This window comes from Zootermopsis nevadensis, unplaced genomic scaffold, assembly GCF_977971745.1.
Source record: "Zootermopsis nevadensis isolate Lab colony 2312 unplaced genomic scaffold, Znev_1.0 Znev_ptg000008l, whole genome shotgun sequence".
Taxonomy (NCBI): Eukaryota; Metazoa; Arthropoda; class Insecta; order Blattodea; family Termopsidae; genus Zootermopsis; species Zootermopsis nevadensis.
The window spans coordinates 9,203,846-9,216,865 of NW_028259140.1; the positions used below are offsets into that span (position 1 = coordinate 9,203,846).

The following is a 13,020-nucleotide window of genomic DNA, read 5'->3' on the forward strand; positions in this document are numbered from 1 at the left end:
CAAATGGATGTGGATTAAACATTACGACGGAGGATGCACTGGAATGTAATTAGTTCATGACAGGTACCAGAATGCATAATGTTACGAATGTTATTTCTTATATTAAATAAAATAAATAATAATCAAATAGCCTAAGCTGCAAATTATTTGTAAAGAGTCGATTTTGAGGAATATTATTAAAAGTGATTTAGAGTTGCATTCAAAGTATAGGTTATGTTCGACCGAAACATGCCAACATAAAATTCAGCCTATAGAGTCAATCTAAATCCGTTTCACTAATTTCAGAGATAAATAATGCAGAGAGAAACGGTCACAGTCAGAACTACTTCATGATTAGTTCAATTTTATCCACTTCGTCTAAAACATGCAGAGTAAATATTTTCTGAATTTGCTTCTACATTAACTGAGTCTCGTTTCTGAAACTTTTACAGTCACTCCACATTCGAACAGAACCACAGAATTCCGAGATCTTTTCAAAGTAAAGTTTCCAATCACATCGCCGAACTTTCTAAAGTTGAGACTCCGGAATCTTGTGTGTGAACTTCGTATAAAAATAAAAAGAGAAGGAAAACGTATGAAATTGCTGAAGTTGCAGAATTTTTAATGTTACAGGCTTACGACCACAAAGACACTTAACATCCCAGTGTGGGAAGAAAATCGGATTTCGTCCTCCAAGAGTTTACAAGAATCTCACGCTGTAACGTTCGTACTTTACCTCCGAAATTATATTATTAATAATGCATGAGTAACATAAGCTTACGATTTTTAAATTTCTTTAAATAAATCTACCAAATGACTTGGCATCATAACAACAGTACACGAAGCAGAATCTTTAGACTGGGGACAAATACAGCATTAAGATGCACGTCAAGGAAGCAGATTGTGAGGATGACAGGTGAACAGAATTGGCTCACGATTTGGTCAAATTACGCGCTTTAAAAAGTTAGAGAGTTCATCTACTAGAATTTTAAATTAGGTATTAAATGCATCTATAATAGAAGAAAATTTTAGCATTTCCAATTAGTTGTTCCGATGCGTTATTCATTCCATTTCGTTCAGGTTCTGAACATAATCACCTTCTTCAGTGTCGCCACATAAAGGCGTCTCATTTGCATACAAACTTGTCGACAGAGAGACGGGGTGTGTGTATGCGATGTTACTTATTCAAGAAGTGTGGCTTCTATATGAGTGCCTTTCTGAATGGAAAAATAAGGATATGGGATGTCATGTATCCAACATCCCTAGAGAACAGGTCGTGATACAATTCCGCAAAAAATTGGCTTGATTTCTTCCGTTAAAATCACCGGTCGATTCAGATTTTGCGTTGCTGCATGAACCATCGTCATATCCGGCCTTCGCCTGCTGATAAAATTTCAAAAATACTGTACCATAAGAAAAGCCATCATTTGACTTACTAACCGGTCGATTTCCAAAGTCACAGCTTTCTCGGTTCTTCGGCCAAAAGCCTCGTATCTAGAGCAAAAACTTCTTATATAAATGTTTTTCTCTTGTTTAGGGTTCACTGAATCATTAATTATTTCATGACACCTAAATTGTGTCGAATGACGTAGTAGAATAATCGTGAATATTAAGTTACGGATTTAGAAGCGAGAGTTAATTGTCTTTTTCCAAGGTACTTATTCACGATTCGTCTGAAGAAAATGAGGGAAACTAAATTAAACTCGTCCAAATGTCTAAATAGATCAATAAACCTTCGAAAGGAGGCCCCTAAGCTCCACGGAGAATCGAAAAGGGTATAATGAATGAATGAATGAAATAAAATTAGACAGAAACAGTTCTTGAGTCATTATAAAGAAAGAAACGTGGAAGAAGGAGAAGTGTACAAAGAAATTTAAACATCTGACAGCTTTGTGATTAATCAGCTGTCAAGATCATTAAAGCACCATAAACCAATACATCAAAATATCCTTGTGTCAATAGGCCTGAGGTTGATATGGACTGATCACTAATCCAATTGTTCAGATAATAGATGGAGTCACAGAGCATTGTTTACCAGACAGACAGCTAATCCTCTGCTAAGAAGATTACTCCGGAAGACAGAAATTCGACCGAGAGAAATAAGTACTTACTAAAACACACCAAGCACTAGCAGACAGGAATAGACAAAATAAAAATAATGGATAACCTAAACTTTGAAGATTTATCTTTGTTTGGAAGTTGAGCCGTGTCGCCTGGTAGAAGTTTACCGACGTTTCAGAGGTACTGCCTCCATCATAAGGGCAATTACTCGCTGCCCTGATGATCGAGGCAGGAAGCACATGTGAAATGTTCGCGTACATCTTCGAGGCTACACAGCGCAAAACAATCCAAAAGACGACCATCTCCATAATCGCAGCAGTGAGAAACTTAGGCCTCAACCTGAGTTTTGTCGTTACACGTGCCACGAAATGATGCAAAATGACGAATGACTAAATTAAAATAGAGCGTGGGTGACAGGGAAAGTGCCAAATAATTTCTATTCATTTCTTAACACGAAATTTTGACAAAATAAGTGAAGTCGTTACCTTCATATATTTAGTCTGTTAACATAGATCTGTAACATGTTTTTATAAAGAACTTGCAATTATGTTGATAAATTATCTCATCAAATGTATGCCACTTACTCAGTATTAATGGCTCATTAGTTACTGCCATGTTATATAGTTAATTATGGATATCGGGTACAAGGTAGCAGCCATGTTGTTTCGCTTTCTTCCTCAACAAAACTATATTTTTCAATTGTCCATTATCATACGTACTCTTGTATTCTCGTGCAGTTCCTGTCTCAGGACATTGAATTTTCGTATTGTTGTCATTAATGGTAAACAATTAAAAATTACATATGCAGGGTGCGTTTTAATAGCATGATGCTCGTTGCAGATTTCATAAATTCAGTGAATATGAAGATGGCTGCCTTCTGGGTTGTTGCGACATGTAGTCCAGTAGAAATTTAATGAAATTTCAGAGGTGTTTGCTGTCTCCATCATCAGGTTCTAACAGAGTACACAACGCAAGAACCCAGAACAAAACCATCTTCATAATCGCCGTCTTAAACACCTGAAATATCACATCAGTTAATATGTTCAAAAATTACATATCATAAAGATAGGAGGGGCTCTAGTAGCATAATTTTTCTTCCAAGTTTCATAAAAATCAGCGGATATGTTCAAACGTTACTGCGGGAGACAGACACACTATAAGATGGACTTACTCGTAAGTTCGCCAAGCAGAAATGTTATAATACTGTGCAGACCAGAAATCAACGCGAGTGTCTGCTAGGACCTGTTTACAGCGTTAAATGAGACGTGAACTTGATGCAGCTGTCTGAATAACATGATTACGTCTCTGGCATTTAGCCTCCAGCAAATATATCTTCGCTTCCAGAAGCAGCCCCGGGCATAATTTAAACGCGCGTCACGTACCTCACGATGTGATCATTACAGACAGCGACATCAACCCTAACTCGTTACTGACAGGACATCGCCAACTTCAACTTCAACTCCAACTCCAACTCCTGAATTCGGACAGAGTTCACAACATACTAATCATCTCTTTCAGACAAGTGTTCCGCGCTTTTGTTTTCAGGTTTACACAGATAATGATTATCCCCATGAAGTTCAAAATAATAGTCAAAGAATTTAGTCCGTTCCACAAAGAAAACAGATTTATTAGACTCATTTTAATAATATTCCGATAACTTCTTCCGCTTATATAAGCTCTTTTAAATTATAATCTACTCTATAATATCCGTCTTTGGTACACAAGCTCTTCAATTCCTCATACATGGTCATAATATGGAGTTAATTGAAACCGAACTCTTCAGAAAACTGGTCGAAATTATGTTAACAGATCCATTTCTCTCAAAACGAATATTACAACCGTATATAAGCTTATACATTTTCTGAACATAAGTACCTTCTACACAGCGATTTGTGTACACACATGCACATATTCAGAAATGAATGGTTTCTCCTTTACGAACGAACGAACGAATGAAATTAATTTCATTTAAATGTGAACAAAACTACGTTTTCAGTTCTCTACCGAATCATTTCCACCATACTAAAACCCCAAGTGTGCATATGCGATGGAGCTCCTGCATAATAGATTCTATTTCCACAACTTAATAAATGATTTTCCTGAGAGTCTTAACAAAAAAGTAGGTGTATATATATATATATATATATATATATATATATATATATATAATATCTCTCTGTCTATCAAGCTTTTAACAAAAAATTTCAACTGAAAATTATAATTAATTGGGTCGAGAATATGGCGACGCTGGCCTGTCTTGAGGACACTGTCCCAAAATGTGGTTAATTAAGACCGGTGTGAAAACAGACGTATTAAAAATGTTATTAATACGGTGTCCTAAAAAGGTGTATAAAAACATTCAATGAATGAAATTAAGATATTTATAATAAACTAAACCATTACGTACGTCAGCAATGGCACTCAATTAGCGAATCTAGTGTAGGTGTTCAAAATGACCAGTGTTAGCTTCGTGGCATAGTTGACAGCGGTGAACAATTGACTGACAAGTGGCTATCAGATTTACTCACGGGACGGTTGCGCAAGACCGTTCAATTTCTTGTTCGCTTTGTACTGAACTCCGCGTCCTTTAAGCAAACCCACAAGAAAGAGTCAGGTGGGGTTAAATCTGGCGATCCTGGGGGCACTCAACAGATCCTCTGCGTCCTGTCTATCGGTCGGGAAGAGTTGTTAAGAGAGATCCTGACATCACGATGGTAATATGGGGATGCCCCTCCTTTTGATACCACATGTCCTCGTCTCCACACAGCTGACGAACGGCGGGGAAGAATGGATTTTTGAATGTGTATACATCTTTTTTGGGACACTATGTATTTACACCGGTTCAAAAGAACACAATATAACGAGGAATAAGTAAATATAAGGAAAAGTACTTTCCCTGAGATCCAACAATTTGCATTACTTCTACAGAAGAGTCAAATGCATGAACGAACAAGAAGAAGAAGATATTTTGTTTTTGTTTTTGTTTCTTGCGTGCGGTAGCTTGTTCTGTACAAAAAGGATTAGTTAGAATCTACACGCCAGAACGTTTTCGCGTGGTTTATTTCACTGAAGAAAACAAGACGAAGACAAAAGTAAGTTGAGACAAATCAACTAATAACCTACGATTCATGTCGTGGCGAAAATTTGATGAAGAATTTAGTAAGGTTTCTTTGCTTTGTTGTAAAACGGTCGTAAAACAATTGAGTATGGAAAACTTGTCCATGAATTTCTATCACGGTGACAAATATTGATTGTAATTGTAGGAGAAGAAATGAGTTAAAACATCCATTACTTTAGTCGCAAGTCTCTGTAATCTAAAATGTTTACTCCTTCAATTCCACTTCTGTTTTTACATGAAAATCTGCACTGAACTAAAATATCAGCTGATGGCGTCTTGTTTAATCCTTCTTGACTTAGTTACCAACATGCGTTCAATTTATCATTTATATGAAACACTTTTGACTGATAACATTTTCATCTCCATAATGAGACTTTACAGGTACTCATGATTAGTTCACGAACACAAAATTCAAAAGAAAAAAAATCACAATATTTTACGAACTCAGAACATGAATATATCATTTTTTGTTCTGAGTAGACAATAAAAACGTTTTATTTCTTCACATTTTAACTGTAACTCCCGTCCGGCTGAAGGACAGACGATTCAATTTATTGGATGAAGAAGTTCACCAAACGAATCGCTGAAATGTCTTGTTCCTTCCGTACACTGATTCTGTTACAATATACTGTCTGGGCCTGTGGTTGATAAAGAATGTTTCCTTCTGGTTCAGCTAACGTCTATCGCTACTGCGAGCGGTATTTTTGGGCGTAGTCCAATCTTATATCAAGCTTTTAGTCATACGGATGGAGTCTCTCTATTGTACAGCACTGGTAAAGCAAACAATCACGACTTACGTGATAGAAATTCTCAGTGCCTTAAATTTGGAACTTAATAAATGGCATTCCCGCTTAAATACAGAGTATACACAAAAGAATGGCGCGGTTTCAGAAGTTAATAAAAAAATTATTTCTCTCCTTACACGGGCACAACATACACCGTCAGCGGCGGTAACTGTTCAAGTTTCTCATGCATTAATTACAATCCTTCAATGTGTGCACCCAAGGGTCACACGACACACGTCCACACGGTAATCAAACTCATCCCATCCAGCGCTGTGGAAAAACACGATTGAGAAGCATGGGGTGGAGCTCCGTCCAGTCGTAGAATGTAATAGTCACAATTGGTATTCAGTTGGGGTTACAACCACCTTTCCAACATGTCCAAAAATGAGTCGCCAGTCACAGTTGCACCATTCTTTTGTGTATACCCTGTACACTATCTTGCAAGATACGTAACAACAGTTAAATTCAATTGCTTGAGTAACTTTCAAAAGAATGTGATATCTGTTGGTTATAACCTTAAAAGGACATCACATTGACAAATTACGAATGGAATAAAAACAGTTCAAATATGTAGTACACAGCGGGGTAGTTCTAGAAATAAAAGTGGCGGAATTGTTTGGCAAGAAATTTTAGAGGTCTCATTTATTAAATTATTTTTATTTCATTCACTGAATGTATATATATATATATATATTGGGTGGACAACGTGTATATCAGTATGATAGGAGTAAATCTACCTTCTGAAATGTCATGTTTCTTCAATATTTCTCACAACTGATGATATTTATCACCCTGTAGATCAAACCTAAAACAAGAGTATCAACAACCTCCTGGCTCACAGTTTTGATTCCATAGTTTGACAAAACGGAATCTTTACTTCTGAACTAAGATAAGAGAGAAACAGCAAACAGTGTCTGTGGTTACCAACATCATCCGACATTAACGTGAATTGTGAAAGATACCCTGTCTCTCTGTAGACAGTAGGAAAACACAAGATTTCGTCAAGAGGTCAAGTCCAATCTGGGCTGATCGAATTTTCCGATACCGCCTGCTGATATCTGTCTTTCTGTTGACTACAGAATTCCGTCCATCGCTTCAGATACGAATATAATTCCCGGAGTCTGCGATCCCTTTGTATCCGAAGAAAAAGGATAAAGATATTCTTGAAGTAATAAGGTATTAGCCTACAACTGATACAAGAAAGAAAGATGTCAGTACGATGTGTATTTTTCAACCTTAGCTGCAAAGATAAATAAGACACGATTTATTTCCACATTGTCGAAATGTGTTACTGGCTTAAGGTTAAGATTTTATAAGACTTGAAGTTTTCACAGCAACTAAAAGTGATAAAATATTCTCGGTCCATCAATCGTGTCTACACTGAGCAACTCAAATCTTCTAACTTCTTCAAGTATCTTATCCAAGATCAATATTACAAACTATTTTACCGCATAAGGCTAGGCATTCACAGTGTCCCAGAACATCCCAACCAAAATTCTACATTTATTTCAGGTTTTTGATACATATTACGTTTATCCCAACGTTCTTGACTTAACCATTCCAACAACAGGACTCTGTTATAGTAGCCGTCAACAAATTACGTGCTTCAAAGTCACAGAAAAATCGCACAATGCTGCAACACGAACACCGGAGGGCAAACGACTGAAGACAGCTCAGAACTCGCAGAATAGTAAAACTACAACTCTGTACTGTTGACTTGAAGAGTTAGGTAAAAAAAGGGGATGTGTAGACTTTCCCTGGATTTGAAAAAAAAAAATTGGTGACGGCTACTATAGCTAGAAAGTGTAGATAATACCTCATTACTGACATATTATTCGCACATCTATCAGCACTTCATTTAAAAGAATTTTATTGTGTACACATCATCCACAATGATAGACAGTTTCAAACGAAGTTCAAAGCTGCAAAATAAAAATGCTACGGTTATACATATATGTTAATATGACGACGGCTGAACTGAACTTGTATTTTAAATAAACTGATGTCTCTTAACAAACAAGAATGTGCGACGTATTGTTTTAATTAGCTATCTAGCAACGATTTTCAATGTAATTTTAAAATATCCAATCAGAAGCACTCGCAAATATTTAAATGACATACTTTTGAATAAATACATGGAAAATAAAAATCAATGAATATGTTGTGTATCGTTACTGTGATACACATATATCAAATAATCATGAAATACCAGAAAGTGTTTTGTAACACGCAAATAAAAATCGAGTGGTTCTACATCATTTTATACTATTCAAATACGTATGTTACTTAAATAATTATATCTATAAGTTTAATATGTCTATTAATATATTTATATACCGTGTCACAACACTGGATTCAGATCATCGTCGGTAATGCAGCCAAAAAAAAAAAAAAGATTCTAAATTATTTTCATAGAATTTCATACCATGACTTCTTTTTATTGTTTTTGCAAATTGTAATGTTTGTTTAAATGTAAGAATAATTATCGTATTACCTCGATTTCAAGGCGTACTTTTTCAGATTTAAAAGTTTTTAAATCGAGGCGCGTCCTTCATTTGATGGCGTCTAAGAATCTATGTCGAAAAATATATCGCAATACTAAAGTGGAAGGAAAATATGTTCCGTAACACTAGTCAAGGGACAGCAACACAAAGATAGCAACAAAGAGATTTATGAAAATATTAATACAAAAAAAGGTTCTATGTTTCAATATTGAAAATTCCTTTTATAATATACACATATTTTCCCGAAAACTTGTACTATATCAAGGTGTGTCTTAAAATCGATTGCGTCTTTTCCCTGGAAACCTGTTATGAAACCAAGGTCGCGTCTTAAAATCGAGGACGATTTCCTCGAAAGGACGACGTCGCCCAGTCATTGCATGCTTACGTCACTGACTCCAAACAACTCACATTACTGGCGATTTTCGCAGATCAAAGGTCAAATTCTGGCTAAGCGCCAGAACTGTGACGCTGTGCTTACGTTATTTGTTAATAAGGATAAACCTACTAAAATGGTAAATGGCACCATATGAGATTTAATCCCCACCACGTGAATCGTCAGCCTACTTTTTACACTTATAACCTATTTTTAAATATACGTCTAATGGTTATTGCAGAAATCGATTGATTAGTAGGTACCAGTGCTAAAGTTCCAAAGCATTGTTTCCACACAATGTGAATTAACGCGTCACTGAATCCCCCTAAGCGTCATGCCGCCAACTGATCACAAGGTATATAAATTGTTCTTAAGATTTTATATCGAGGTCGGTGTCGGAGTCAGTACATTTTTACCGACTTCGACTCCACCTAAAATGGCTTCCGACTCCGACTTCACAGCCCTGCTTTTAAACACACAAAATTGTCTCAGATTGTAGTATAATCTTAATTGGAAGTCCTACCTTTCTTCGAGGCGTGGAAGCTATCGTCTCGTGGCACGTACTGTATATCATACACAAGAGTGGTCCGGGGCAGAATGTGTTTGTCTTTGTTTATGCGGTAAACCGCGTACTTGAAGGCCAACTCAGCGCTACTGTCCCTCTGGTCTTCAGTGAATATCGCTCCTGAGGACAACACAGGAAGAACAAATTATTCAGCGCAACATGAGAAACAGAGAAAGTCCTTTCTTTACTACCACAGTATCAATGATACTGTCGCAGAATTACGGCCTCTCCTGGTTTCATCCGCAGTAACTACGAGGGTCGCTCATTAAATAATGCCCCACATTTTTTTTCTCAGCCAATAATGAAGATAGAAAAGTGTACTTTTACATGCTTGAGATTTGATGTTTCTCGCGTTCGTGTACGGAGTTTCAAATGATTCCAACCGATGGCGGAGCTGTAGTGAACTGTTAAAATGGCGTCTGTGAACGACTCTCGTTACAAGCAACGAGCTGTAATTGAATTCTTTTTTGCTGAAAAAGAAACGGTGGTGAACATTCATAAACGTTTGTGTGCTGTGTATGGAAGCTGTGCAGTCGATAGGAGCACTGTTGGTCGCTGGGCTAAGAGAGTTAAAGCTTCAGGAAGTGAAGAAACCGAGCTCCATGATCTGCCGCGCTCTGGGCGTCCTGCCACAGCCATCACTCCAGACATGTTGAACCGCGCGGATGCCATTATTCGTGAGGATCGGCGCATCACAACTCGACAATTGGCCCAACAGCTTTCAGTCAGCAATGGAAGTGTAATTGCAATTATCCGGGCTCTTGCATATTCGAAGGTGTGCGCAAGATGGGTTCCACGAAGTCTCACAGCAGACCACAGGATTCAAAGGAAAACGATTTCTTCTGAATTGTTGGAGCGTTTTGATGCTGAGGGAGAGGTCTTTCTGTCCCGGATCATTACAGGTGACGAAACCTGGATACACCACTTTGAGCCGGAGACAAAAAGGCAGTCAATGGAGTGGCATCATCCTCAATCACCGAGAAAGAAGAAATTCAAGACAACTCCCTCCGCCGGGAAAGTCATGATGACTGTCTTTTGGGACAGTGATGGGGTCATTCTTGTGGATGTGTGCGACCATCAATTCAGACGCGTACATCAGGATCCTGAAAACCCTCAAGAAGCGTTTCTGACGAGTTCAGCCTCACAAGCATCCAGCAGAAATTTTGCTCCTGCACGACAATGCACCCGGGAAGAAATCACCAAATTGGGTTGGACGGTGCTGCCCCATCCACCCTCCGACTTCCATCTCTTTGGGCCACTCAAAGATGCTATCCGCGGAACAAGGTTTGAAGATGACGAGAGCGTAATTCAAGCAGTGAAGACATGGCTACGTGCACAGGACAAGAGCTGGTACCGGCAAGGCATGCATGCACTTGTTCCACGCTGGCGTAAAACTGTACAAGTTGATGGGGACTATGTGGAAAAATAGTATGTGTAAAGGAAACATTGATTTATATTGTCACTAAATTTCAGCCATCTTAAATAAATATATTCTGAGGAAAAAAATGTGGGGCATTACTTAATGAGCGACCCTCGTACAAAGATTAGTTGGAGTAAGGTCACACCGCTGGCCGAGCGACAGTGCAAGTGTTGACTGGAATCTTCCGGCGTGCACCTGAAAAGGTCCTGTCATTATTTAAACCGTTTGTATTGCATCTGAGAATAAATCGTAGGATTTATGTGCACAATGGTGCTGAATGGTTGCTTAGGTAACGCTGTGTTGCTCAACCGCTAGCTCATTATTTCATTTTACTGCGGGCCGTAAATCAAATTTACAACTTGTATCTACTTTTGCGTAGCCATTTGTCTGTGACCTCGCATTATTTTGTGAAACAAATTTATATAATATATAATTGGTATGAAGTCGGGAGAAGAAAAAGTCTATTCTGCTCCACGAGTTAAGGACGCATCGGCTATCAAATTTCCTCCAATGTACACAAGTTCGAAGCCAGAATCTCGTAAACATGATTTATCTGTAATTTAAAAGTAAATATTTTCCAGAAAAGATTTATCGTATTCTATTTTTGTATTTAAGAAAGATTATAACACGGCATAACTTTAATTGCACAACGAAAAAAATAATAAAGTTCACATTTATTACTGCATCAAAAACAATATTCGGTACGGTTCAAGTACCAGAACAAATGCGACAATTCAGATATTTTAGAGTTTTCAAGAATTTGTTAAGACAGACACCTATTTTAAACAACAATATTTTGAGCAATGACCATAATGCTGTTTCATATTTTCATAGGAATAACATACTTCAGCAAAAGCGGCTATTTGTTTGGTCTTGCCACTTGTCTGTGTATCAGTATGAAGCCATCCTCCCTCCTTGCCGTAGAAGATGCAGCAGTTACACAGTCAAAATGTCTCCCTAAGTTCTTAAGCATACGATACCTAAAGCTATATTACAGCATGGAGCGTCAATTAAAGTGTCAAAGTTTGTTCAAAGAGCGTGTAAGTATAAAACATTCTGATGCACAAAAAGTGTATTTCCCCTTAGATATCTTCATTTTCTTTTGCTCTATTCTCTGTCGTATCCCCCCCCCCTCCATTTAAATATTTTCTCTTTACACCTTCATTCTTCTTGTCTCAAAAGAATTAATCCATTCTCTTGCATAATATTATTTAATGACGTTAAACAAGACCTAAAATATTGCAGTATTGGTCGTCATCCTCACAAAGTGAACGAAAATTTACATCACTTTACTCTCTTTCTCCTTATCGCTGCTACAGCAAGACCTACACAGAATTATCAATTTTCGTATCATTATGGCGGAAATTATGTTTCCTGAAGTAACTTTCACATCTCCTATAAGCAGTATGCTCTTCTTCTTCGGCGATAACTTAATTTTCTCCTACCTACTTCCATCCGCTCGCACTTAACAACACGAATGTAGAACGAAATTAAATTTCTATACTGCTTCCTTTCAATTTTATACACAGATATATCCTAAAGAAACAGTTAAAGTGCCGAAAATACTTCTGAGTAGCTTCGTTATTAAATGAAACATTAACTAGATTTATTCTGCTGTTCTGACGATGACAAAAAGGAGCTCAGTATTTTCGGTTCACTCTGTGAACTTTCACAACTGCAACTATCAAGAGGGCTGAAACATTCGCCTAAAAATTAATTCCAGCCTGCCTGATGAATCGAAATTAAATTTGTTATGGTAATCTACACTATATTTTTGGCTGGATTACATTTTCGTTAAGATTTGAAAGCCGAACGTACTTTGGTACTGAGAGGCTAGCACTCTTGCTTAGAATTCGGAGAGGACTGGGTTTGATTCTCGGCATGCAAGCCGGTTATAACGAATAAGGCTTAGTTTTCCTCAGTCCGTTAAGAAAAATAGTGCATTGTTACGATAAATATCTTACTGAATTATGAATGTGACCGATTATTATGATAATGAAGAATGTTAAAGTTTATTTAAAACTAAAGTAAATCTCATTTATTCTTTTTAGAAATTTGTGCAAAATTCGAATTGTGTGTACAGAACGTCTTTACACCCTGTGACGTAATCCCGAATAATTTTATTCCAAATCAAAGCTTATCGACTTGAGAAACACTGAGTCTAATTTTTACGCTCACAGTTAAAATGCATTCTAACTCTGTGAAACCTCAATTT

The 13,020-nt window shown here is 37.3% G+C and overlaps 1 protein-coding gene across 10 annotated transcripts in view; it reads right to left on the bottom strand.

Annotated features, from left to right (window-relative positions):
• Positions 1 to 13,020, bottom strand: part of LOC110832919 (glutamate receptor ionotropic, kainate 2-like) — a 149,198-nt gene that overhangs the window by 94,311 nt on the left and 41,867 nt on the right. For 9 of the 10 annotated variants that reach the window (XM_087345030.1, XM_087345031.1, XM_087345025.1 and 6 more), the window contains exon 2: positions 9,344 to 9,505. The exons of the other annotated variant lie outside the window; for it this stretch is intronic. In XM_087345030.1, the coding sequence (XP_087201156.1) occupies positions 9,344 to 9,505 (162 nt within the window). The remainder of the gene's footprint in view (positions 1 to 9,343; positions 9,506 to 13,020) is intronic. 10 annotated transcript variants of the gene reach the window in all.